We start from the raw sequence: 27,543 nt of genomic DNA, 5'->3' as shown, positions 1-27,543 counted from the left end.
TCACAGAATTCCAGAGCCTTCTGTCATGAGGTTGGGCTGTGGGGCGGGAGGCGCCTCAGCTCCCAGGTCTGGATGCTAGACCTATCTCTCTCTTTTCTCCCTCCAGAAAGCGGTGAGTGGTGGCCTGCCCTGCCTGGGGTGCAGAAAGGGACCCATGGTGTGGGGTGTCCTGGCTAATGCCCCGTCTGCCCGTGCAGAAAGAGGAGAGAGCCCCGTCTCCCCCTGTGGAAGTGGGTGAACCCCGGGAGTTTGTGCTGCAGCCGGCGCCCCAGGGCAGGGCAGTGCGCTGCCGGCTGACGCGGGACAAGAAGGGCATGGACCGCGGCATGTACCCATCCTACTTCCTGCACTTGGACACGGAGAAGAAGGTCCTGAGAAAGGGGCTGGGTGTGTCTAGGGCTGGGCGCAGTGTCTAGGGCCTCCCTGGTGCCCCAGCTCCATCTGCCTCACTCTGTCACCTCTGTCCCGTTCTCCGCAGGTGTTCCTCTTGGCTGGCAGGAAACGCAAGCGCAGTAAGACGGCCAATTACCTCATCTCCAGAGACCCTACCAACTTGTCCAGGGGAGGGGAGGATTTCATCGGAAAGCTGAGGTGCGACCGCGCTTCTGGGCCACTGGCGGCAGTCACTTCCGTCCCACTGTGGATGGCAGAGTGTCCCCCACCTAGGATGCTCCAGAGACATCCCTCAGCCTAGGGCATCTCACACTCTGACATGCATGGATCTCTTGGGGACCTGGTCTAGATGGTTTTGTGGGCTTGGGATGGGCCCCTGGCCCTGCATGTCAGCATCTCCCCCGAGGGGCGGGGACTGTGCAGACCTGACCAAGGCTCTGGCAGAGATGGACTCTAGCTCCATGAGGCAGGGCCAGGCCCAGCTCCCACATAGTGTCTTCTCAGAGGAGGTCAGCTACTGGGTGTGGTGGTACATGCCTATAATCCCAGCACTTGGTGAGAAAGAAGTAGCAGGAGTTCAAGGTCACCCTTAGCTGTTTAAGAAACTTGGAGCCAGCCTGGGCTACATTAGCCACCCCCTAAGAAAGAGGAGAGACAGAAAGAGATGTAGCTCAGTTGATAGAGCATTTGCTTAACCAGGTTTGATCCTAGCACCACATAAACCAGGTGTCATAGAACACATCTGTAAAACCAGCACCCGGAGGCAGAGGCAGGGGGGGTCCACATTAAGGCCAGCCTGGTCTACATCCTGAGACACTGTCTCAAAAGCAAATGAAAGTGATATTTACCGAGTGAATGGACAAGTGAAGGGAGGCTCGGTGTGACCAGGCAGGCTTCCTGTATGGCGCCTCAGCTACCCACTAGTCCAAAAAGACTTATTTACTTCATTTGCTATTTGGGGCCTGCCCATGCCTCAGGCACAGTTCTAAGCACTTTCCAGATATTAACCAGATATTTTATCCTTTTATCAACCAAACCAGAGGAGGATTAGAGCTGTGATGATTTACAGGTGGGAAAGCTGGGGTCCAGCGAGATGGCCCACGGGGTAAGGGTTCTTGTCAGCAAGCATGATGACCTGAAGCTCAATCCCTGGAACCCACATGACAGAAGGAGAAACCTGATTCCTGAACGCTGTCCTCTGACCTCCCCTGTGTGCCTGGCCACACGTGTACATTCAATAAGTCAACTTTCAAAACAATCCACTCAAGTGGGACCGTTGAGACTTTCCTATTTCCTAGGGCCACACAGATGGAGACAAAATTTGAATTTTTTTTTTTTTGAGACAGGGTCTCATGTAGCCCAGGCTGGTTTGGACCTCACGATGTGGTGGCAGATGACCTTGTGACTGCCTCCCTGGCTGTTTTTCTTGCAGCTGGGGATTGAACCGAGAGCCTCGGGCATGCAAAGAAGCGCTCCACCACTGAGCCCCGCAGCCAGGCTGCCTCAAAAGAACCATGATTAGTAGTAATTTCAAAAACTCTCCCTTCAAGGGAAGCCTGGATCGGGGCACATGACACGCTGACTCTCAAGGCACACACCACCCCTTGCTCTTGAACTGGGGGGTTAGGGGAAGGGTTTTGGAATGAGAGGTGGCAGGTACCCTTTTGCCCTGGCTCAACTCTTTTCCCACCCTCAGGTCCAACCTCCTGGGCAACCGCTTCACGGTCTTTGACAACGGGCAGAACCCACAGCGCGGCGGCGGAGGCGCGGACGTGGGGAGTCTGCGCCAGGAGCTGGCAGCTGTCATCTATGTGAGAAGCCATTGTCCCCACCCCCCAGGCCAGGCTCCCCTCAGGTAGGATGCGGCCTGACGTCCGCCTCTCTCTTCCAGGAAACCAATGTTTTGGGGTTCCGAGGACCCCGACGCATGACCGTCATCATTCCCGGAATGAACGCGGACAATGAGAGGGTCCCTATCCGGCCCCGAAATGTGAGCCTCCGCCTTCCTGCCCCTTGTCCCTGAGAGCCTGGCTCCCTACTGACCCACTCAGGGAGATCAGGGCCAGCAACTCAGCCTGCCCACGGGGGTCTCTTGAGTACACTTGTCACAGCTTCCTCTGGTCACTTGTGGAGTGAGCTCAGGTCCTCTGTCGCTGAATTCATGCCAGGCATGGTGGCACTCTCCTGTGACCCCAGAACTTGGGAGGTGAAGGCAGGCAGATCAGTAATTGAGGGCCATCTCTAGCTACACATGGAGGGCTCTAGGTCAGCCTGAGGTACTCGAAACCCTGTCTCAAAGAAATAAAGAGCCCTGGAGAGATGGCTCAGCAGTTAAGAGCACATATTGCTCTTTCAAAGGACCTGAGAATGTTTTTGTTTTTGTTTTTTGGGGGATGACTATTGTTTCTGTGGCAGGGTCTCACTACGTAGTCCGGACTGGCCTTGAACTCACAGGGATCTGCCTGTCTCTCTTCCTCCAGAGCACTGGGGTGAGAGGCGTGAGCCACCGTGAAGCAATGTGATCTCTATGAAGCTGTCATCAGTGCAAGGGGGCCGGGGGGGGGGGGCAGACAGCAGATAGTGATGTGACGAATGAGCAAAGGGTGGGAGAAGGGAGACGGTGGTAACTGTTACGGGATGCCAAGAGGACCAGAGGGGGCAGCTGAGGCACATGCCTATCATACGGGTTTCAATATCAGGCCTCAGTGATGTAAGGTGAGGGGTCTTCAGCGTCTGGTATCTAGGTTTAGGGCAATGACATCCAGAGAGGACAGCCTGTGCAAAGGCCCTGGGGCAGAAGGTACCTGATGGGTAGAGGATCAGTAAGGTGACCATCATGGATGAAGGACTTGAGGGCAGAGGTGGTTCCAAGGGGCAGGGGGTGCCTGTTTAACTGGCTTTTGCTCTGAGAGAGCTGGGAAGTCATAGCAGGGTTCTAAGCTATGACTTACAAGGTCCAAGGAATGACACTCTACAGAGGCCAAGCTGGAGCATGTGCAGTGTGAAGAAGAGGGGAACTGTCCTGGGCTCTGTCGCTCTTGCAGGCTGGGTGAGCCTAGGATTTCAGAGACCCACCGGTCTCTGGCATGCCCCATGCTCCTGGGTGACTGATGAAAATAATGCCCCTGTCAGCTGCCCATTCATCCTCCCTGCTGGGAGGCCAGGCTGTTATTGGAGGCCAATCTGGCTAGGAAGCTGGGCCTTGCAGGTTCTGGTCGCTACTTCTAAGTCCGGTGAGTAAGAACCCAGGTCCAAATATGACACAGCACAGTGATCAGAATGCTACCTGCTGGGCCACGGTGGCTCACCTGGCAGGTACTAGGTGCTGGGTTCCATCCCCAGCACCATAAAAACCAGGCATCATGGTTCATGCCTACAATCCCAGCCCTCAGGAGGTAGAGGCAAGAGGATCAGAACTGTAAGGTTATCCTCGGCTACACAGGGAGTTTGATGCCAGCCTGGGCTATGTGGGACCCTGACAACACACACAAATAATAATAATAATAATAATAATAATAATAATAATAATAAAGGGCGAGTGGAGATCTCCAGCACCCATGAAAAAGCTGGGCACATTGGTGTGTAACCCAGCACTGGGCAGGAGGAGACGGGTGGATCCCCAAATGCATTGATCACCCAGTCTGGCTCAATCAATGAGCTCCAGGTTCAGTGGGAGACCAGAACACGAAGAGTGGCACAAAACTCCTCCTGGGTGCCAACTGAGCCTTTCCACTCTCTGTCAGAGCATCCCCAACAAGACCTCCCCGTATCTGCTAAGACCCTCTGTGGACTTTGCAGCACACATATCCTGGCCCCCTGAGCGAGCCCGGCCACCTCTAACCGTCCTTTGTTACCTCCCCTTGGGCACCCCAGTCCAGCGATGGGCTGCTGGTCCGCTGGCAGAACAAGACGCTGGAGAGCCTCATCGAGCTACATAACAAGCCGCCCATCTGGAATGAGGACAGCGGCTCCTACACCCTCAACTTCCAGGGCCGGGTCACCCAGGCCTCCGTCAAGAACTTTCAGATTGTACACGCTGATGACCGTGAGTATCTGAGGGTCCTCTCTCTCTGTCCTTCTTGACTCTGGGTTGGGAAGGGGCTCAGATAGTCCAGGCAAAAGTCTTGGGGTTCACTAGGACAAGTTGGTGACCTAGCATTGACCAGGATCCTTGGGTAGGTGCTGAGACATTCCCAGGGGTATCGTGATGAGGAGAGGGATGAGCTGCTGGGATCTGGAAACCACCCAGAGTCTAACTAACCCCTTTGTGTGGAGTAGGTGGTGGGGCCAAAGGCCGCACAGTGGAAATGAGAGTTAGAGCTTATTGTGTTCAAGATAATTGTCTTAAAACAAGGTCTCGCTATATAGTCCTGGCTGTCTTGAACCTCTCCATGAGGACCAGGCTGGCCTCGAACTCACAGAGATTCCCCCTGCCTCTGCTTGGATTGAAGGTGTGGCCACCATTGCCCTACTAAAATAGAGGATTGTCTTTTGCGCCAGCCAGTGGGTGGGGAGGAAGGGCGTTTTGGTTTTTCAAAACAGGTCTTCTCTGTGTAACATATCCTGGAAATCTTTGTAGGCCAGGCAGAGATTCCCCTGCCTCTGCCTCCTGAATGCTGGGATTAAAGGGGTTTGCCACCACACCCAGCAAGGGTTACCTTTTAAGAACAGGGATTATAGCCGGGTGATGGTGTGGTGCATGCCTTTTAATCCCAGCACTCGGGAGGCAGAGCCAGGCGGATCTCTGTGAGTTCGAGGCCAGCCTGGTCTAGAGAGTAAGATCCAGGACAGGCACCAAAACTACGCAGAGAAACCCTGTCTTGAAAAAAAAAAAAAAAAAAAAAAAAAAAAAAAAAAAAAAACAACCCCTCACAAAGAAACCCCAACCAACCAAACAAACAAACAAACAAATAAACAAAAACAACAGGGCTTGGGGGGAGGCATACGCCACCACCTTCCGTGTCTGTGTGTGCATCAGGGACAATCTGCAGAAGCTACTTCCCTCCCTCCATCAGCTGAGCCCCAGGAATCAAATTCAGGTCATCAGCCTTGGCAGGAAGCACCAAGAGTAGGGGATGGGGACCATGCATTTCTGGGTGTCCACAACTTGTTTTTTAAGATTTATTATTTTTTAATAGATTTATTTATTATGTATACAGTGTTTTGTCTGTATGTTTGCCTGCACACCGGGAGAGGGCACCAGACTGACTAGAGATGGCTGTGAGCCACCATGTGGTTGCTGGGAATTGAACTCAGGACCTCTGGAAGAGCAGTCAGTGCTCTTAACCTCTGAGCCATCTCTCCAGCCCCAAGATTTATTATTTTAATGTGTGTGTGCCTACATGTGTTATGTGTACCTTGTGTGTGCAGGGGCCCACAGAGGCCAGAGGGTGTCAGATCCCCTAGAATTGGAGTTACAGGCATTCGGATGGGTGCTGGGTCCTTCACAAGAGCAGTAAGTGCTCTTAACTGCTGGGCCACCTCTCCAGTCCCCTACATCCTCTCACAGACTGCCCCTGAGCACTTACTTAGGGGAAGGGGGTCTCCAGAGTACGAATGTCCCTGTCACAGCTTGGGCAAGAGGTCCCACCAGGACTGCACAAAAGACTCCAGGGTTAGAGGGTTTGGCGGGTATTGATGCAACCTCCACCCCGTCCCGTCCCAGAGCTGTCCTCGGTATCTCATGTCCCCTGGCCTTGGGACTTTTCACCAGGCCAGTTCCTGTGGGAGCCTGGTCTGCCACCAGAACAGGGTGGAGGGGGTTTTGTTTTAAAGCAGCTTCCCATTCCTAGGCACGCTGGGAGAGAGGTGCTGAGATCCAGGCTGGGAAGCCTGTTGGGTGGTCCTGCCTGTTGTCCGGGTGACCAGCCTGGTTCTCAGATTCAGGACAGCCAGAGCATTTGGACAGCCAGAGCATTTGGGAGAGAGGCAGCAGGAGGATTAGGAGCTCAAGGCCAGCCTTGGCTACACACAGAGAGGGAAGGGTGGGGGGAAGAGGTTGATTGATTGAAAGTGATTGGAACCCACAGCTCTCGGAGCAGGAGCGGCCTGAGTCTAGTGGCAACTTGGGAAGGAAGGGAACACCTGGTTAGAGAAGGACCTGAACCAGGGTCCAATGTGGGCCTTATGGACTGGGGGCTGGGCAGAGGAATGAGGCCAAAAGACAACAGAAAAGTCGTGAGGGAAGGGTTCTGGTTTGGTCAAGTCGGGCTCCTGGACTGCTAGATTACAGGTTTGCCGTAGCCCCGGGCAGCGGCTGATAAGGTGGGGCTCCTGCCCTGAGGACTTGGTGTGGCAGACCCTTTATAGGCGAGGCTCGGTGGATGACACTGAAAAGGGAAGGCGGCCGAGGCTGCCTGGGGGCTGTGACTCCAAACCAAGGAGAAAGACCTCCGGGTGCTAAGGGGTTGCCTGCCAAGATGGGGTCCGAGAGTCACCCCACTGTCTGTTCACAGCCGACTATATAGTGCTCCAGTTCGGTCGGGTAGCTGAGGACGCCTTCACTCTGGACTACCGGTACCCGCTGTGCGCCCTGCAAGCCTTCGCCATCGCGCTCTCCAGCTTCGATGGGAAGCTGGCCTGCGAGTGACCCCACGGCTCCCCAGCGCTGGGAAAGCATTCAGTTGGCGGTGGCAGGGTCCCTCTCCCACAACCCCCCACAAAAGGGCTCACCCCTCTGCCTCTCGGTGACCTCCGCGCACCCCAAGCCTAGCACCAGCCAGGCGGAGCAGCTCTGACCGGCTGGGATGGAGATGAACATCTGGTCGCACAGCCATGCCTGCCTCGCCCCCTCCTCCCCAGTCACTTCCTGCCCGGGAGACTAGTCAGACGTTCGAGGCCTCTCCGGACCCGCGCTGGGGGAATGGAGAAGCAGAAATCAGGGACCCACATGTTCAATAAAGTCACATCCCGGACTGAGCGCGGCGGTAATTCCTGGATGTGTGCTCGTCGACCCAGGTGTCCACGCGTGCTCTGAGCCTCCTTGTCCCCTCTCCCGTCGTCCTATCGATCCTCGGCAGGAGCTCAGGGTCGGGCCCCCGACTCTCCAGGCAGCAGGGCGGAGAGGGAGGGGCCCCAGAGGTCCAGGAAGAGGGAGAAAGGGAGAAACTCGAGAAACAAGCCACTCGGGGAGAACCAGACAAACCGGGTCCGGGCAGGGCGGAGCCGGGTCTGGGGCCCCGGAGTGAGGGGGCGGGCTCTCGGTGGGAGGGGCGCTGCAGAGGCCTCGGCTGCGGAGGACTGGAGTGGAAGGGTGGGGAGCCCCGAGACCCCGTGCGTGCTCGGGCGCCGCTTGGATGCGCGGGTCGCGGCTCCCCAGGACCCCCCAACACCTCCAGGAGTCCGGCCCAGGGGGCAGAGCTCCACTCTTGGCTCCGCCCCAGGCCTGATCCCCAAGATTCAGCGGGGTACCCGAAAGGGGGTAGTGTAGGGAGGTGGAGACTCTGAGATGGCGAGCGAGAACTGGGGTGCGCGGGAAGGTGAATCCGCAGTGACGGGCGTTCTTGGGGCTGGGTGGTCAGAGAGACCGCAGGCCGGGGCCCGCCTTAGACCACGCCCCCAACCAACACCGCCCACCCGTGGCCCCGCCCAGCGCTGGCCCCGCCCACAGGTCCCGCCCCTCTAGCCCGCAGCCCCCACCCCCCGCCCGGCTCCTCAACACAAACTTTCCGTCCCGCTCGCTCCCTCCTCCGCGCCCAGCACCTCCCGCTCCGGCCCGGCTCATTCCGTGCATTCCGGCCATCCCCCTGCCCACGACCCCCCTTCCCGGCCCCCCTCGCTACTCCCTCGGGCCCGGAGGAACGGCCCGGCGGAGCGCCCCCCGGAGCTCGGAGCAGGTAAGCCCGGGGGACGCAACTCGGAGGCCTCGCGCGCGGAGGTGACTGCTCGGGTGGCTTCTGGATGGCGGGGACGCGGGACACTCTGGGGGCTCTGAGCTATTGTCCAGCCTGCGCCCGAGCCCAAGACTTGGGTGCCGGGAAGTTTGGAGGGAAGGGGGGAGACGCTCTCCGGGAAGCCCCGCCCACCCACTCCACCACCCCACCCCCCCGCGACCCGGAGGCTGGGAAGCCCGGAGTGTCCCGGGTGCCCGGGCCTGGCCCCGCCGTGTGCCGGGGTGTGCGCCCGGAGCCGCGGGCTAGGAGGGCCTGCCGCCGGGACTCGTATCCGGGGCGCCCTTTGGACTCCGGGAGCCCGCGGGCCCCGGGCTCCACGCAGGCCTTGGCCAGGGCGCGTCGGTGTGAGCGCTGCTGGCCGCTGCGCTGCGACCCGGCCGGGCGTCGGGAAGCCACACTGCGAGCCCGGAGCGTGTGCGCACCCAAGGGGGACGCCTGTCCCCTCCAGTTCCGCGGCCCACGTCGGGGAGAGGGCTTCAGAGTCCCAGCCCCGAGCTCCAGGAGCCTCGCTCGGGACGCGGCTTCGCTTGGGGCCTTCTCCGCACTTCTCCGGAGAACTTGTTAAGGCAATTGAGGGCGTCTGGTTTTCCCTTCCCACTCGGGTCCTCTCCATTGTCTGTCACGTCTTTATTCCTTCTTGGGGGAGGGCGGCCGGAGTGCTGGTGTGGATCTGTTTTCTAGCCCCCGCAGGCCCTGGGGCAGTGTCACTGAAGTCCCACTGTACCCCCACCCCCCATAGGGGCCCTGATTGAGGGCTTCGATTCTTAAAAAGCAAGAGGGAACGAGGTCCGGGGCCGGGCTTCTCGGGGCCTGTGTCCCGAGCTCTCCAGGTAGGGGCAGAACCAAGTCAGGCCTGGACTTGTAGCCCAGCCGGGAGGATGGGGGTGGGGGCTGGACACAGCTCTGAGGGGCTGGTGTCCATGGTGGCTCCGTGTATTCGCGCTCCCCTGGTCTGGTTCTGTGCACACACGGTTCCGCCTCAGTGCTGGGGTCTGGGACACCCTCCGGCTGGGGGGTTGCTGTCGCCCGGGGCCAGGAGGGAAAGCAGATTGAAGCTGGAGGTTTAGGGAGACTATGGCTCTGCCCTTCCTAGCCCCCGGACCTCCCTCGGAGACTCCCTTCTCCACACATCTTCTGATCACTTGTTAAAGCAGTTGAGGGCGGCTGGTTTTGCTCTCCCACTCGGGTCTTCCCCATTGTCCGTCAGGCTTTTTTATTCTTTCGTGGGAAGGACGACGTCTACTCACCTTGGGGCCAAGAGTAGACATGATGACTGGATACCCCTCCTCAGGGAGGGGCTGGAAGCCAGGCCTTCCCCACCCCCAGGGAGGGAGCTGTAATTAATGCTAATTAGCACTTTGGGGCTGGGGATGGTGGAACAGAATGGTCAGTGGTTGGCAGGAGATCTTTGAGTGTGTGCACACACACGTAGGTGAGTGTCTGTCCAGAGCCCTGCACCCACCAACACTGTGGATCTTTACACCCTGTCCTCTTACGCTGTCTGGAGAAGGGACAACTCAGCTGAGGTCAGGGAGACAGGTCTCTGTCCCCTGTTGGGCCAGCTGTATTGGTGACTGCTCAGGTGCCTAATCCCTGAGCCCCGCAGAGGCTTGTCCTGTCTGCCTTCAGCCTCCTCTCCTCATGGAAACTGAACCTGGAGGGGTCTTGAGAGGTGGGTGGGTGGGTGGGTGGCCCCAGATGGTGCAGAGAAGCTGGGAATAAAGTCTTGGGGGGCATAGTTAAAGGATGGATGAGAAGTAGCCTGAAGAGGGGTGAAAACACAGGGAGGCTGTGGAGTTGGGGGTGCTTGCCCTTGTAAGTGGGGTTCAGAGGCCCCTGGATGGCTGGCTACCGCCATCTTCAGTCCCAGAACCTTTCAGGGCCCCCTGGGGCTCCGTATAGGAGCTTGCTGGAAGGGAAGTCATCAGTCCTACCCTCAGTGGATGCAGAGGTGCTGAGGGTAGGAGCGTGGACTCCTGCTGGAGGAACCAGGCCACAGAGAACCAGGAGGTCCCAGCCTTGTCGCCCGTGGGTCACAGGAGCTGCGAGCAGCCCTAGGACCCCAGCCCGAGCCCCTCTGGTGAGAGCCGGGGATCATTGGCAGGTTGCTGCGGTCCCTGTGGGTCCCTGTGAGCATGGCGCAGGGGCTACCTGTCTCCAGACCCAGATCCCCAAAGCCTCAGTGCTTGGGGTTTCCTCGAATGCTGATTGTTTCCTGGACTCCCTGCCAGGCCTGAAAGGACAGGAAGTGATAGAGGGAAATGAGAGTGTGGCTGTGTGGGGCTGGATTTGAGCAGATGAGAGGAGCGTGAGGGGTCATCTGTGGGGGACATGTGTGGGAAGGGACCCAGATACAGACTTGGAGACCCTACGTGAGGAAAGCTGTCTGTGGCGGCGACGTGTGTGTGTGTGTGTGTGTGTGTGTGTGTGTGTGTGTGTGTGTGAGCCGCTGTGGTGTTCTCCATCCTCGTGGTGGTGAGAGAAACTGAGAGCTTGGGCTGGTGAGATGGTTCTCTCTGGGGGTAAAGGGTGCTTGTAGCCAAGCTTGCTGACCTGGGTTCAATGTCCAGGACCCACACGGTAGAGAGAGAGAGAGAGCCCATGAGAATCTGGTGTGTAAGTTGGTTGGGGAGTGGGATTTGTGTGTGTGTGTGTGTGTGTGTGTGTATGTGTGTGTGTCTGATAAGGGACTTTTTTTTTTTTCCTGGAGCTGAGGACCGAACCCCCCCCCCAAGTGACTTTCTGTTGTTGGGCATAACACTGGGGTAATCTGAAGGAAATTGTGAATCTGTCTGTGACACTGGCCCTGTGAGGGACAGGTGATGCTATGATGCTGTGTGAGGGCATTCCACGTGACCTGTCGTGCCGTGGGGTGGCCACCTCTCCTGCCAGTTGTGAAATGAGTGAGGTGGTTTGTCTGCATGACTGTTAATGACACTGTACCTGGGTACAGTGACAGGATCCACCGCCACTGATGTGTGTGAGGGTGCCGCGGGTGCTGAGGAGCTGAGCGCCATATTTGCATCCAGTTGTAAGTGAAGGCAGCCTGGGAGAGACAGCCAGTCTGTGGCTCCCTGTGTGAGAAACTGGGGTGTGACTGGGACTGACGCCGTGGGTGGTCACGGTCTCAGCTTGTGTGGGTGACATCCTCAGGGCTATGCCACACAGGGTGTGGGGGCCTGTGACCCTAATGCATGTGGCGTCTATCTGGAAGGCCTTGAAAAGGATACTGTAAAGCCGGGCGGTGGTGGCGCACATCTTTAATGCCAGCACTCGGGAGGCAGAGGCAGACGGATCTCTGTGTTTTCGAGGACAGCCTGGGCTACAGAGCGAGTTCCAGGCCAGCCAGGGCTGTGAAAGAGAAGGCATTCCCAGTGGAATTCCAGCAGTAGGGAGGCTGAGTGAGGCATGGGTTCAAGGCTTGCCAGGGCTATGCATGAGACCCAATCTCCGATAGAGAGAGAAATGAAAAAGTCTAACGTGAAGATGTGATGATGGGTAGGTATTTATTTTTGCTCACACTTGCAACCCCAACACTTGAGAGGCCGAGGTGTGAGGATGGTTGAGTTCAAGGCCAGTCAGAGCTACAAAGTGAGACCTTTTATCAAAACCCAATAAGGAAAAAAAAAAAGTGGTTAAAATGATAATTCTTTGTTATAATACACCTACTCCTTACTTGAATTTTCCCTCACACTTGTAGACCCCAACACTTGGGAGTACCACAAGTCTGAGAGTGGCCGGGGTTACAGGTGTGAAGACCTGAAGACCCGCTTTCGTAAAGGGGTGGTGGGGTCCCTGAGATGGCTCAGTGCGAAAAGGTGCTTGCTGCCGAGCCTGATGTCCTGGGTTTGATCTTCGGGACCTGTGTGGTGGGAGGGAGGGAGGGTGGAAAGACTGACCTATGCACTCGTGTGCGCACGCACATACAAACAAATAACACTATGACTATATGTGAACATGAATATATATGAATATAAAACAGGAGGTGCGGGCCGGTGGTGGCGCACGCCTTTGATCCCAGTACCAGGGAGGCAGAGGCAGGCGGATCTCTGTGAGTTCAAGGCCAGCCTGGCCTACAGCTCGAGATCCAGGACAGCCAAGGCTACAGAGAAACCCTGTCTTGAAACAAACAAACAAACAAAACAAAACACAGGAGGCCGCACAGTCCTGTGGCTTCTGCCTCCTGTGATCCTGGGGAGGCAAGGTGGAAGCCTGTGTGCTTCTTGAGGACACTGAGACCAGATGACATCGCTGATTGCTGGCAGCCCAGTGGGTGACTTGGGGTGGGGGTGGATAGCCACATGTTACCTGAGCTCTGTGGGACCCCAGTTCCTTAGGTTTATCCCTCCGCCTAACCCTGGATCTCTCAGGTTCCCTATACACAAAAAGACCCTGGAGAGCGGCAGAGAGGTTGGGAGGCATTCTGGGTCTGCGGGAGGCTTGGGGGTTCTGAGGAGGGGGCCGTTCCTGGCCAGGGCTCCTGGGGGTGGTGGAGAGGGGCGGGGACCGTGGTTCTCAAATTGGAAGCACATTAGTTGAGCCGGAGAGAGAGGGGAGGTACGGCCTCCTCCAGTGGGCCTGTAAATTACTCCCTCCTGTGGAGAAGGAGAGCGGGTCCTCCCTCCCCAGCCTGGCAGGGTGTGGCTGCTTGGCCGGTCCCTCCTGGGTCCTTAGACTGGAGGTGGGAGAGGCATAGAGCATCCCTACCCCCTCCCCTGGCCCATTCTGGTCCTAACCAGAGCTCGGCCACTTGGAGGGTGGGAGCCTCTGGCAGCTGGAGAACAGCTGGCTGCCGTGGGGGTGGGGTGGAGGGAAGAAAGGCTAGGGGGTGGGGAGGCCCAGCGGGCCCTTCCCGGCGCTGCCTCCCTGTCAGCCCAGCCCGCGGGGGAGCGCAGGGGACCACTGACTTGCCCGCCTTGGCTTCTGGAAGTGAGCCGGTGAGGGCAGGGGTCTCTGCAGGGCAGGTAGCCGCCGCAGGGCCCAGCTCAGCTCCTGCGCCCCGGGAGACCGCCAAGTGCCACCTGACCACGTGCCTTGTCTCTGCCGTGCCCGTACCGGGGCACCAGCACCCGGGGAGCCCTCGTCCCCGGCTTGGCCTCCCCCTTCGGAGGGAGCCACAGGGCCTTTGCAGCCGCCCAACTCTGGCCTGCATTGAGAGCGGTCTGGCCAGTTCTGCCCGTAGATCTGGCCCCAGGGCTGGGAGTGGGCAGCCAGGGCCCCTTATCTCCTCCTGGCCCCCTTCCTCGTCATTGGCCCAAGGCACCTTCTGACCCCCGGGGCTGAGGGTCTGGAGAAGGGAGGAGGCAGGTGTGACTGACTGTTCTGCCGGCTAAGGGTGAGGTGTGGAAGCCTCGGGAAAGCTAAAGCCATCCAGAAAACTCCGGCTGGAGGGAGAGGGTCTGTTGGGGGAGGAGCCGACCGGCCCCGTCCCTCCCTGGGTTCTGTCCTTCCTCTGCTCGGGCCCTGGCTTCCTCTGCAGTGTCCTGGCCTCTTCCCCTGGGTGCTGTGGACCCATCCCTGGGTCTTCTTCCTCCCATCCCAGATGAGAGTCCATCTGTCTGGCTGCCCGGGAGCGGGGTGTCTGGCCCTAGCTGGTCTCTGAGCTCTCCACAGTTCTCTCTGGTCTGAGCCTGCTGGTGACTCTTCTGGGACCCCTCCCCACCTGCGCGCGCGCCTTCCTGTCTATGGGGGCCCATCTCACCCTCCATTCACTGCCCCCCTGGTCCTCTCAGTCTGCAGATGGAGGTTGTGACCCCACACACACACACCTGCCTCTCGAAGCTCAGCCTCCTTTCTGTCTCTCAGGTGGTTCCAGGGTTTGGGGGTGAGCACCCACACTCCAGGCACTGTCCTCACCCATCATAGTGACCCAGGAGGGCAGCAGTGGTCACCCCAGTGGCCTCCCACACCTCCTTGGAATGACATCTGCAGAGGAGGCCCCAACCTCCAGCATCGGCCCGTGCTGGGCAGTGGAGAGCCTTGCAGGAATGTGTGAGGCTGTTTGGGGGTTCCACCTATGCCCCTGGTGGGTACTCTGCCCTCTGGGGGTGTGTCCCTAGAACTGTCAGTCCTACGGGTGCCCAGGAGCCGTGTAGACTGTGTGTGTGTGTGTGTGTGTGTGTGTGTGTGTGTGTGTGTGTGTGTTAGGGTCCCTACTCCTTGACACCCCTCACCCCAATGCCCTTCCCCCTCCCCAGCTGCCCGATCGCAGCCAGGGGCTGCCCCGCCCCCAGTCTGTCCCAGCTCCCCGGCTGCTCTGTTCGCCATATTTGGCCACATGCTCCCGCGGGGGCGGGGCAGGACTGACATCACCCAGGAGGGGGGCATGGCTTGGATGAGGGGGAGACAGCCAGAGACTTGGGGGAGGCCAGCAAGTTTCTTTAGAAGTCGGACTGCCGGGTCCCCTGGGCACCGAGCCTGGCTGCTCCATCGGAGGCCGAGGGCCCCGGGGTCCTGTCTCAGGGTGTCCTCCGACCCCTCAGCTGATCTGACAGCTCCATGGCAGCTCAGGCCGATGCCCGGGGAGGCAAAGACCACCAACTGCTCCTCCAGTGTCCCCTCCCCCAGCTAGCACGGCACCTTGCCCCCTTCCCACTGTAAACGGAATAGAGGGGTCACAGACCTAGACAGTTCCTGTGATGGGGAGCAGGCTGGGGGTAGGGGCGGCTGCCCCTGGCTGCCCACTGGCCACTGAGAGAGACTCCTGGGTGTCTTGGAAGCCACCAGAAAGGCTGGTCTTGTGCAGTGGTGTGGGGCACTTGAAGTTGTTACAGCCACTTGAGCTGAGGGGGCTCAGTGGCCTGGACTTCATTTTCCTATCCAAGTGGTGGGTTTCACTGCCTTCTCCCTGTCTACATAGTCAGGAAGTGGGCAACAAGGGCCTCTCTTCTCCCCATGTACCTGCCCCCCTAGTCCCCATCTCTGCCACTGACCAGTAACTCTGTTCAAAACCCAGGTCTGTGACTTACTTGCTGTGTGTCCTTGGGGAAGTTGTTTAACTTCTCTGTTCCTTGGCTTTTCTCATGTAATAAGTAGGGTTAATAATGGTACCCCAGGAGCTGAGAGATGGCTCAGCAGTTGAGAGCACTAGCTGCTCTTCAGGAGGACCCAGGTTCATTTCCTAGCACCCACATGGCAGCTCACAACTGTCTGTAACTCCAGCTCCAGAGAGATCCAGCATCCTCACTCAGAGACGCACGAAGGCAAAACACCAATGCGCGTAAACTAGAGATAAATAAATTATTAAAAAATAGTACCCCAAAGGGTTCCTATGAAGACTGAATGAGTCATTGTATAAAATTCCCAAACCACACCTGGCATGTGGCAGGTGCCACTGTTGGGAATAAGTCTAAACCTGATGTCTAGAGCCGTGTACAGTTGCATATATGTGCTTGCTATCCTACCACCTGGGAGGCTGAGACAGGTGGATGGCCAGCTTGGGCTGTCTCTAACATAGATGTAAAATGATCTCCAAGCTCATCATTTGTTTGTTCAGACACTGCCATGTATAAATAGAGAGATACAGATACACATGTATAGATATCTGGTCTCCCAGTGTAGCTCTGGCTGTCCTGGGAACTCACAGAGATCCGCCTGCCTCTGCTTCCTGAGTGCTGGCATTAAAGGTGTGCGCCGCCACACTGGCCGTATACTTTCTATTCTTGCTTACCCAGAGTGAAGTGCACCAAGGGCTGGAGGCCCCCAGAACTGACTTTAGGTCCCGGTGTTCTGGGGTTGCCGGAGGCGTGAGGTGAATCTGAGGCTGTGTTCTTGGGGACAGAAAGGATGCATGGAGTACAGGAGCCCATCCGCCCTGTGGGCCAGGACAGGCCTGCCTGTGGGTGGTGAGGAGGTATGGGAACAGGAAGTGGATGGAGGAGGCCGGGCAGGCGGAGCCAGGCTGCTGGCTGTACCTCCTAGCTGGCCCCTGCTGCCCTGTCCTGACCACTCCCAGGGCAGCGCCTGGCCCATGCTAAGGTCCTCTGTGGGGGTTCTCTTCAGTTACCCATGAAGAAGGTGAGAGCAGTCTTCTCTCACAGCAGGGGCCTGCGTTGGTGCTGGTAGGAGTGGGCAGTGAAGGCCCTGGCTAGAGGTCTCACCTCTCTGCCCCAGGAGGGCTGCAGACACACAGTCCTTGCCCACAGTCACTCTGCTTCAGAACTCCCCGGGCAGTCATGTGCCGGGGAGAATCAGCTCTCTTGCTATGAATAAGCATCCTCCCCGCCTGCCTGTGCAGAGACTGACCAGATACGCAGGTGCCGTGTGGGGGCGGCTCTCACACAGTCCAAGCTGGACCCAGTTGCTGTATGTAGCTGACGATGACCTTGAACTCTCGCCCAAGCCTTCCAAGTGCTGAAGTTGTTGGCTTATGCCATGCCCAGTTTTATGTATTTTGAGACAGGGTCTCCCTGGGTAGTCCAGATTGACCTTTGAAATTTGCAGCCTGCCTGCCTTAGCCTCCTGAATGCTGGGGTTACAGGCAAACACCATGCCTGGCAAACTAGCAATCCTCCTGCCTCGGCATCCCAACTGCATGGTTACAGGTGTGCAGCACCTCTTGGTATATGTACTGTTATAGATGGTGACCAGGGAAATCTCTCCCCTTCTACCTTTATTACAATTATTTTTTTCCTCTGTGTGTGTGTGTGTGTGTGTGTGTGTGTGTGTGTGTGCGCGCGCGCGCGCGCTTGCCGGGGTCAGGGGACATCTTGCAGGAGTTAAATTGATCTATCTTGCCACCATGTGGGTCCCGGGAACCAAGCTCAGGTCATCAGGCTTGGCAAATTCTCTCGCCATCTTGTTGGTCCATCTCTTTCTGGGGGAGGGGGGAGGTGGACCAAGAAGGGCCAAGGTATCACATATCCCAGGCTGCCCCCAGATGTGCTGTGTAGTGGAGGCGGCTGAACCCTGATCCTCCTGCCTCAGCCTTCCAAGTGCTGGGATTACAGGGGTGCACCACCATACCCAGCTTCTACTGTGTTTTCAGTGTTTCCAGCCTGGCATTTTTAACCCTCACAACGCAAGGAGACCCTTTTTAGTTTTAAAATAGGTGTGTGTGTGCGTGGTGTGTACCTGCCGGAGCCAGAGGTGTCAGGGTTCCTGGAACTGGAGTGACAGGCAGTTGTTAGCTGCCGGACATGGGTGCTGGGGATGGAACTGGGGTCCTCCCCTCTTAACCTCTGAGCCCTCTACAGCCCTCCAAGGGACCACTTTGACTTTTACAGGCCCCACACTCAGAGAAGTAAACTAACTCAGCCAAGGGTCACACAGCTCTGCTCAGGCTTCACCTCCGACGGCCTTTATCCGGCCTGGAGCACCTGCCCCTGGTTGTGGGGAGCACTGCAGTGTGGCCGCTGGGTGGGGAAACCCTGCCCTAACCCTCCTCATCTGCTTGTCTAGGCTCAGGCCGTCCAGGGGGCTCAGGCCCGGAGCCCAGGGCAACCAGCACAATAGCGTCCAACAGCTGGACCGCCAGCAGCAGCCCCGGGGAGGCCCGGGAGGATGGGTCCGAAGGCCTGGACAAGGCGCTGGACAACGATGCGGAGGGAGTGTGGAGCCCGGACATCGAGCAGAGCTTCCAGGAGGCCCTGGCCATCTACCCGCCCTGCGGCCGGCGCAAGATCATCCTGTCAGACGAGGGCAAGATGTACGGTGAGTGCGTGGGGCGGGCAGAGTGGGCGTGGCCCCGCCCGCTGGCCCCGCCCCCTGCTCTCTGTCCCCTGCCAGACCGGTTGGTTGGGGGAGCCCTGGCCGCCTGCCCGGCGGGCGAGTCCGGGCGGGCTCGAGCTGCGTGTGTCTGGGGCCTCCTCCAGCTGCACCTCGCAAACAGGCCGGCCGCAGCCCACACGCGCCCCGCCTCTCCCCGGGCCCTGCCGGCTGGAGGTTTCGGGGTGACTCAGGGGGCCAGGAAAACTGGGTCAGTCCAGCGAGCCTCAGAGCGCCTATGGCCTAGTGAGGCAGCACCAGGCTCCCCCGACTCCCAACCCCCAGGACTGAGGGGGTACCATAGGGAGAAGTAGAGAGATGGGAGCCCCACCCTCTGCACAGGCCGGTCCTTAATGCCTGAACCCCACTCTTGGGACAGGAAGATGTTCTGGGGTGCCTGCGCTGGGTGGGGCTGCCTGCCCACGTTGCACCCTCGCCAATGGCAGGGCAGCCCCATGGGGTATTTTTAGACAAGGGGTTGGCGGGCAGGGAGGAGCAGAGGGGCCTGTTCTGTCATCGCAGAGGAATTTGGGGAATGTGGCAGTTCTGGGGAGGAGAGGTTGGGGGGCTGAGTGCGCACCCTGGATGCTGACATACACCCTATGGCATGTGTAGACAGCCTCCACCTTGCATAGCCTACTCCCCAAGTGGGCGTCTGGTGCTGAGCAGAGACCCTACCCCAAGACTCAGATGAGTGGGTAACACCATGTGGGTCGTTGACATGAGGACCCAGTGACAGCTTGACCCAGGCTCCTAGCGTAAGAGACGTGTTAGGGGCCTCCAGTTCCTGTCTTCCTTCACCAGAGAAGGGACGGCCTTGTTCAGGGTCTCCCATGATCAGGAGGGAGGCAGAGAGAACTGTTCAGACAGGGGACGAGGGCTGAGACCCACCCACACCCCAGCCTCAGCCTTGCTGGGAATGATGGCCATGCCGCCTGGGAAGCCTGTCAAGGTCCTTTTTTCTGTTGGCCCTGTGCAGGGGAGTCCCGAGTGAAGAGTGGCGGCGGGGGAGGGTGTGCCGGGGGGTGGGGGGGGTGGGGGGGTGCCCACCTCCCCTTGGACCCTCCCTCTTCCCGGTCCTCATTGGCTGTCTCTCTCTGATCAGGTCGAAATGAGCTGATCGCCCGCTACATCAAACTGAGGACGGGCAAGACCAGGACGAGAAAACAGGTAGAGAGATGGTCCTGGCCCCCGCGACTCCACCCTTGGGTGTCTTGGGTTTAAGGACCACAGACTAGCCCACAGGGCCTGCTCACCAGTCAGGAAGACGGGCATGTGCCCAGTGGGGTGGTCAGAAACAGCTAGTGTAGTCTTGCTGGGTAGGCCGGGAGGAGGGTCACAGAACTGCCTCCGGATGATGTGGGAGTTAACCAGGGAGGGACCCTGCCGGCAGATCGGGCATGATACCAACCCCTACACCCCATTTGTGTTAGCACACACCACAAAATTGCCAAGTGGTAAGGTTCACACCATTCAGCCCGACTGGCCATACAGCCGCTCAGAGCCCGCTCTGTCCTCCCCATGTCTTAGGGGTTCTGGTGCTGTAATAAAGACAATGACCAGCCGGGTGGCGGTGGCGCACGCCTTTAATCCCAGCACTTGGGAGGCAGAGGCAGGCGGATCTCTGTGAGTTCGAGGCCAGCCTGGACTACAAAGCGAGTTCCAGGACAGCCAGGACTGTTACACAGAAAACCCTGTCTCAGGAAAAAACATGACCAAAAGCAACTTGGAAAGGATAGGGTTGTTTTGCCTTACACTTCCAAATAACAGTCCATCACTGAGGGAAGTCAGGGCAGGAACCTGGAGGCAGGAACTGAAGCGGAGGCTGTGGAGGAGCGCTACCTGCTGTTTCTTAGACTGTCCAGGGCCACCTTCCCAGGGATGGCACTGTCCAGAGTGGGCCGGACCCTCCCACATCAATCAAGAAAATGTGCCACAGGCCAGTCTTGGGCATTTTCTCAGTTGAGGTTCCCTCTTCCCAAATGACTGGCTTGTGTCAAGTTGCCATTAAACTAAGGAACTGGGGGAGGGAGTTTAGTGACCCCCGATTTGGTCCATGAGCTAGGAGGAGGTGGAGTCAAGATTGGCCCCTGACCTAACAGAAGGAGCCAGGAGCAGGTGGTGCCGAGGAGGAAGGGGGGAGCCCTGGTGTGTGTGTGTGGGGGGTATCAAAGAGTGGGGCAGTTGTGAGGGATGTGGCCCTGCAGCTGCCAGGGCAGTGGATCCGGGAGGCCAGCCAGGAAGTGGAGGCTGAGACTGCATCCCCAGGATGGGGGAGTGCCAACAGCTGTGGGTGACCAGGCAGGTGGTGAGTTGGGCGAGTTGGATCTGGGGTACCAAAGAGAGATAAGCTCAACCCCCAGCCCTTCCAGGAGTGGGGACTCAGACTAAGCATCCACTTCCTCAGAGTGCTGAGTGTGCACACACAGACCAGCCCCTCCTGCCCTAATCTCATCCTGGGAAGGTGGGGGGGCCCTGGGTTCCCGGTCTACTGTGGCATTTAGTAATGCCTGGTCCGGGCCTCAGATCATCCCCTGGGTCTTCAGTAAAGCTGGGGTGGCCACTCTGGTCCCCGAGCTCAGGCTCCTGCACTTGGGGGGCCAATAACACAACAAACTCCACTGTATGGAGCAGCATGTGCCTGGAATCTCAACACCTGTAAGGCTGAAACAGGAGTTTCGTGAGTTTGAGGCCCCAGGATAAGGATCTCTCTCAATCCTCCACCCCCAGACAACACAGCCTCAGTTCTGATAGGCTGCCCTACCTGGGCCTAAGTTTGCTTCCCAGCCCGATTCCTTGGCAACTGTAAACTGATTGATATGTGGACACCTAAACAGTTGAGTGCACCTGCTGCTATTACAGCCACTGTGGTAAGCCACACCCATATTCTCAGGCACCTTCTGGTCAGCCCTGGGAAGGGGCTGACAGTCGCCAAGTTCAGACTGAGTCCACCTGGCCACATGTCCTGCCTCATTCTGACCCAGCATTGCACCTCCTCCTGCTAGGCTGTCCACACAGGACAGCGCAGCCGTCTGGGGCTGGTGCCCAGATCTCCTGTCCCTTGTAGTGGTAGCACTCCCTCTCATTAAACTATGTAGCCCAGGCTGGCCTGGAACTCACAGAGCTCCACCTACCTCTGCCTCCCAAGTGCTGGGATCAAAGGTGTGCGCCACCAAACCCAGCACAATGCCTCCATATTAACCAGACTCTGAATACCAAGTTGTGCGTAAGCTCCCTGTGAGCGCCAGCTGTCAGAGCTGGCCCTACCTGGGAAGGTGGTCCCCACTTAAGGGTCTGAAGGAATCCTGGGAAGATAGCTTGCTGATGAAGCCAGTGGTCCCCAGAGCTACACAGCCTGGGTTTGAATGCCAGCTCTGCATCCGGCTGGGTGATCCAGGATACATAGCCGAGCCTCTCTGGGCTCTGACTGGGCCATCCGAAAGTCGGAGTTGCTGCAAAGACCAAAGGAGCCGTGCTTACGAAGCTTGGCAAACGTCAGCACGTGTGTTTGGTGGCCATCAGTATTGTCAGGGAAAGAGGGAGCCTCTGCTGGGACTCCAGAGCAGGGACCTGTCAGAGGAGCGCCCAGCTAGGGGGGTGTTACTGAGGTTCTCAAGTCCAGAGCGAAAGGAACAGTTTCTTTAGGGGAATAAAAAACTTCCAAAGAAAGCCCAAGCTGCCGCTGCTGCTATTGCCCACGGGGCAGTGTTGATGGCATGTGGGTCTGGAGCCTGTCATCAGTGCCCGGACTGTGCCAAGGGCTGTCACACAGGCTGGGCACCGCGGGCCTAGGATTAGCTTAGCTTTACCTTTCTTAGAGGCAGCAAGGAGCAGGGTGCTGGGAAAGAAATCCTTCAAATAAGAGCACCTACTGTGTGCATCAATCTGTGCATGGAAAGGCATGCCTGTGTGGTTCCAAAGAAGCTGAAGGAGGAAGGCAGGGGTGGGGCCAGGCCGAGAACCAGGGTAGATAGACAGGTTGGAGAGATCTGATAGAAGCTTTGCAAGCCATTAATCCCAGCATTTGGGAGGCAGAGGCAGGTGGATTTCTGTGACTTCAAGGACAGCCAAGGCTACAAAGTGAGACCCTGTCACCAAAAAAAAAAAAAAAAAAGCAGCTGGGGCTTCTGTGTCCATCTAATGCCAGGAGGGAGCCACGCTAGCCTGTGTGCTGCCCTCAGAGGAGCCCCGCTAGCCTGTGTGCTGCCCTCAGAGGTGGGGTTCCTGAGGGAAGGCCCACCCACTCCCTTCGGGTCCGGTGCAGCCCTCACTGAGCACGGAGCAGATCATGGACTGGGGGGCTGTTCTGTGAACTCCTGACACAGCAGTGCACAGTGGTCCTTGAAGCCACTGTGCGCCCTTAATTCAAGGCCAAGAAGAAACAGAATTGGCAGTACCAATGGGCACGTCCCCACCGAGATGCCCAAGTTCTCCCCCTGGACCCTGGTGCGCCAGAGATGAGGGCTGGGGTGCTCCCTCCACCCTGGCCATCCTGGCTGTGCCTCCTCACCCTCTGTTTTCCTTTGTGCCGGGCACACAGGTGTCCAGCCACATACAGGTTCTAGCTCGGAAGAAGGTTCGGGAATACCAGGTTGGCATCAAGGTACGTTGGGTGCCTGGCAGGACCTCCAGCCCTTGCTGGGTCTCTTCTGTGGTGCCTCGCCCATTCTGCACGCTGCAGGCCTCGGCCTCAGCCTCGCCTGGCTCTCCAGCCTACTGTACCTCTCTCTGGCTCCCTCTCCTCCCTCTCCTCTGTCCTTTGCTTTCTCTCTCTTTTCCTACAGGTCTCTAGTCACTTGCAGGTTCTAGCCAGGAGGAAATCTCAGGAGATTCAGTCCAAGCTGAAGGTATGGGCCCCTGCCGCTTGGCCGAGCTCTGCCCAGAACAGGGACGAGGAGCTGAGGGGCTGACACACACAAGTGACAGCAGTTTGAAAGCCCCAGGTGCCTGCTGTGGTGACACTTGAACCCCAGCACTCAGCAGAAGCAGGCAGATCTGAGTTCCAGGACAGCCAGGGCTACACAGTGAGACTCTTGTCTCAAAAAACAAAAACAGGCTGTCAGGGTTCCCAGGCCACAGCCCCTGGTGACCGGCTGGACAGCGGGTGGCCAGCGTCCGAGAGCTGCTCCAGCCTGCCTCTCCTCTGTCCCCTGCTCTCTCTCCTGACTGTTGCTTGCTAAGGCCTGGGACGCGGAGGGTGAAGGGTGTCGTCTGCAGCTCAGCAGGGCCGAGAGCTCCTGACTGAGGATCTGCCTTGTCCCTGCCTCTAAATCTTCCCAGCCGATGCTCAGTTCTAGGAGGGACAGACTCATGGTCCTTTTTCTTCATCCTCACCTTGCCAGGGCACCCCCTGGCTGACAAGCACTGCCTCTCAGGGTTGGGAGGGCACCCAGCTGCCTCTTGGCTCCCTTGGGAGCTGACAGCCAGGGCTTGAGATGGGGGTGCATTGCAAAAAACCATGTCCCCTCCCCCACAGAATCCTTACATGTATCTAATCCTCTGTCCCTTTCTCCTTCACAGGCCATGAACCTGGTAAGTGGCCCAGCGGCCCTGGGGAGGGGCCTGAGAGCACCTAGGTGACAGGAGCAGAGGGGTGGCGCAGTGGTGGCCTGCTCACCAGGCACTTCCCACCCTCAGTGCAGTGCTGAGCACAGGAACCAATCAAAGCTGCTGAATGAATCGTGGAGTGAATTTGCTTTCATAGAAAAGTCACAGATAGGGGCTGGAGAGATGGCTTAGTGGTTAAAAGAACTTACTGCTCTTCCAGAGGTCCTGAGTTCAATTCCCAGCAACCACATGGTGGCTCACAACCACCCGTAATGAGATCTGGTGCCCTCTTCTGACCTGCAAGAACACATGTAGGCAGAACACTGTATACATAATAAATAAATCTAAAAAAAAAAAAAAAAAAGAAAAATTAAATGTAAAAAAAAAAAAAGAAAAGTCACAGATAATTGAAGTGTCCAGGAGGAGCGTTCAGTGTCTATGCAGACGCTGTGTGTGTGAGAGAGAGATTGGGGCACCCTGCATTTCAGTATATGGGAGAGCCCAAAACCAATTCTCTCAGGGACTACAAGGGACCACTGACTGGGGTATGGAATAAAGTAGGATTCCATACTGTGGGCTGTGCCCAGAAAGGACAGACAGACACCAGTACACTGGGGTTCAGAGAGGTAGACACTGCTGAATCCACAGTAGAGCTGGGCCTAGCATTCTCACCTGAAGAGCCTGGCCCAGACCTCACGTGACCACTGTCCCCCAGGACCAGGTCTCCAAGGACAAAGCACTCCAAAGCATGGCGTCCATGTCATCTGCACAGATCGTCTCTGCCAGCGTCCTGCAGAACAAATTCAGCCCGCCCTCCCCTTTGCCCCAGGCCGTCTTCTCCACCTCCTCAAGGGTATGGGTGGGCTGTGGGCTGGGGCTGGGCTGTGGCTGGGCTGTGGCCAGGGTTCCTGAGTACTGAGGCCCTGGTTTTGTCCACAGTTCTGGAGTGGCCCCCCTCTGCTGGGACAACAGCCTGGACCGTCTCAGGAGTAAGTACTGCCCGTGTCTTCCCCCAGTCCTTCCCTCCTTCCTGAGCCCTGACTCTGTCGACATCCCTGTATTTGTTTCCTGCTTGGGAACCAACGGTGATGTCTGCTTACCGCCAGGTGGTGAACAAAACTCAGGGTTCTTAGTTCTGAGAACTTACTGCCAGCTATGGTGAATAGCTTTTTGAGGGGCGTGTACCCACCCACCAGCTGTGGGCTGCGGCTGCGGCCACCAGAGTTAAAACGTGGAGGGAACAAAAAGGTGGTGGGCTAGCCTGTGAGCATGCACTTTGAGGCATCAGCTGAGGGGATGCAGGGGAGGGAGGGAGTGGGCAGATGAAGGGTGCTGAGGACCTCTCCCTCACCATATTCCTGCCCGCAGCATCAAGCCCTTTGCCCAGCCTGCCTACCCCATCCAACCTCCTCTGCCACCGACGCTCACCAGTAAGTATCCCGCCAGGCCATCTAGTACCTCTGGTGTCTGCCCTTCTATGTGGGACCTGTGTCTGTGCTGGGGTGGGTGGTGGCCGTAGGGCCTTGATACGTTTCTGTTTATGCCCTGTAAAGAAAGACATCAACACCTTCACAGAATTCCACTCTAGGTGATGGTCTTTTAGTTTTCTGTGTGAACACACAGTAATAGTGGCATGCAAAAACACCCTGTGATTACAACTACTGCAGACACACACCCCTTGGAGAGTAAAGCCCAACCCTGCAGTCCACCATGCGTGGGCAGATGAGCTACATCTTACCCTTTCAGGTTATGAGTCCCTGGCCCCGCTGCCCCCAGCCACTGCCTCCTCTGCCTCTGCGCCTGCGTGGCAGGACCGGACCATCGCCTCCTCCCGACTACGCCTCCTGGAGTATTCTGCCTTCATGGAGGTGCAACGGGATCCTGACACGGTAATGTGGGGGTGGTGGGGAACCTGGCCTGTGAGGGTCCTCGGGCCTGCAGCGCCACCTCCTCCAGGCTGACCCTGGTTCGGCCCTCCCCACAGTACAGCAAACACCTGTTTGTGCACATCGGCCAGACAAACCCTGCCTTCTCAGACCCACCCCTGGAGGCGGTGGATGTACGCCAGATCTATGACAAGTTCCCTGAGAAGAAGGGGGGACTGAAGGAACTCTACGAGAAGGGGCCCCCAAACGCCTTCTTCCTTGTCAAGTTCTGGGTGAGGCTTCTTCTCCCAACCCAAGATGGGCAGGCAGCTCGCCCAGCTCCTTGCCTCCGCTCTCCTCCATGACCGGCGGGCCCCTGGGCGGGACCTGCAGGCCTCTGGGTAGGTGGGCCTGGAGGCATGGAGGTGGGGAAGCGGGAGGCTGGCCTCTGGCCTCTGCAGCACTTGGTGTCCTCCCCACAGGCTGACCTCAACAGCACGGTCCAGGAGGGCCCCGGGGCCTTCTACGGGGTCAGCTCTCAGTACAGCTCAGCCGACAGCATGACCATCAGTGTCTCCACCAAGGTGTGCTCCTTCGGCAAGCAGGTGGTCGAGAAAGTGGAGGTGAGCAGGGGGTCTGAGGAGGGGGGGTGGCAGGCACCGGTCAGTGACACCCAGTGACGACGACGCCCCGCTCTGCAGACTGAGTATGCCCGCCTCGAGAACGGCCGCTTCGTGTACCGCATCCACCGCTCACCCATGTGCGAGTACATGATCAACTTCATCCACAAGCTGAAGCATCTGCCCGAGAAGTACATGATGAACAGCGTGCTGGAGAACTTCACCATCCTGCAGGTGGGTGCGAGGCTGTCGGTGGCTCAGCCGCGACCAGGCTAGCTTGCAGGGGTGCACTGCCCAGTACCTCTGCCCCTGCTCTGCTGAGTCCCGTTCTTCCTCCTGCCCCCACAGGTGGTCACAAGTCGGGACTCACAGGAGACCCTGCTGGTCATCGCTTTTGTCTTCGAGGTCTCCACCAGCGAGCATGGGGCACAACACCATGTCTACAAGCTTGTCAAAGACTAGCGTACCTTTGACGTCCACAGGGATGCAAGACGGACTTCTTCCACACACCTGCCTGCCTGGTCTCCCAGGGTGTGGGCTGGGGAACTCACCCACCCATGGGTTTCAGGCTGGGACCCAGGCTGCCTCCCTGGCCCCAGCACACACGCTCCCTGCCACTGTTCTGCGCTTTACTGGAGTGAAGAGGGCTCCATGGTGATGTGGCCTTCCTGGGCATTGACCCACAGATGACAGGGCTCCACCTGGCCTCAAGTGACATCCGAGTTGGGGGATGGAGGGCACCTGCGGGCTTAGTGCTCGGTCTCTGGCCCCCAAGGGAGTGTGATGAGCAGGTGAGGGTAGAGCGGAGACCACGGAGAGGCAGCTGGCAAGGCCGCCCTGGTACGAGGTGTCAAGTTGGAGGCTGGGTTAAGAAGGGCCCGCACGTCTTTGTACCTTCTGGGCACCAGCCTGTCCCCAGGCCCCTTGCACAGCAAGATTGGGTGTCTTGATCAGACAAAGTGCCAAGATGGAGGCCCACACAAGTGGGCAGAGCCGGAGCTTGGAGCTTGGGTTCGGCTACCTCCCTAGACCAGGGCTGGCTACAGGGGAGGGGCTGTGCTGGCAGAATGGTGCAGCTGAGCTGGGGGCTGAACAGGGTGCTGCCCGGTCCCCCCAGCACATCGGCTCCCAGGCACCCCTTCAGTGTCCCACAGACAGGTGGCAGGGCACAGGAGGCTGGAACTTGAAGAGCCCTGGTCTCCCCGCCTCCTTCCCCTGCTTTCTCCACACCAGGCCCGAGGGTCAACTGGCCTGTCCCCAGGTCACCTGGGTATTTATGAGTTTCAAATGAAGTACTGTGCCCCTCCTCATCCTGCCCGAGCTTTCTGAAGGTCTTCACTGTTCGCATACTGCTCAGGCCACCTCCCAACCCCACCTAGGTTTTATAACATGTATTATATGTATTTTTGTGTATTTTTAAATCCAGCTGTGATGGGCTATATCATAAACAGCTCAAGGCAGGGGCCCTTTAAGGTCTGGCTCCTGCTAAAAAAAATTAAAAGCTGTTTCTGGGTCAGGACA

At 58.0% G+C, this 27,543-nt stretch overlaps 2 protein-coding genes across 2 annotated transcripts in view; both read left to right on the top strand.

The window, feature by feature from the left end:
• Tulp1 (TUB like protein 1) overlaps positions 1-7,429 on the top strand; it is a 13,289-nt gene extending 5,860 nt beyond the window's left edge. The window contains exons 9-15 of the mRNA XM_037199552.1: positions 107-112; positions 198-368; positions 479-591; positions 2,090-2,204; positions 2,285-2,383; positions 4,267-4,438; positions 6,849-7,429. Coding sequence (XP_037055447.1) covers positions 107-112; positions 198-368; positions 479-591; positions 2,090-2,204; positions 2,285-2,383; positions 4,267-4,438; positions 6,849-6,982 — 810 coding nt within the window. The 3' untranslated portion in view covers positions 6,983-7,429. The remainder of the gene's footprint in view (positions 1-106; positions 113-197; positions 369-478; positions 592-2,089; positions 2,205-2,284; positions 2,384-4,266; positions 4,439-6,848) is intronic.
• Positions 7,256-27,543, top strand: Tead3 (TEA domain transcription factor 3). Its single transcript, XM_028888418.1, has 16 exons — positions 7,256-7,319; positions 7,413-7,813; positions 8,018-8,228; positions 17,685-17,936; positions 19,096-19,160; positions 22,531-22,593; positions 22,775-22,837; positions 23,511-23,522; positions 24,253-24,390; positions 24,477-24,526; positions 24,906-24,967; positions 25,284-25,426; positions 25,522-25,695; positions 25,885-26,025; positions 26,104-26,256; positions 26,371-27,543. The coding sequence occupies exons 1-16, from the start codon at positions 7,256-7,258 to the stop codon at positions 26,482-26,484; spliced, it is 2,106 nt and encodes a 701-aa protein (XP_028744251.1). The 3' UTR covers positions 26,485-27,543.

Source organism: Peromyscus leucopus, chromosome 16_21 (assembly GCF_004664715.2).
Source record: "Peromyscus leucopus breed LL Stock chromosome 16_21, UCI_PerLeu_2.1, whole genome shotgun sequence".
Lineage (NCBI taxonomy): Eukaryota > Metazoa > Chordata > Mammalia > Rodentia > Cricetidae > Peromyscus > Peromyscus leucopus.
The sequence above is the reverse complement of the archived record's forward strand: the minus strand, read 5'-3'. Positions and strand labels throughout refer to the sequence as shown.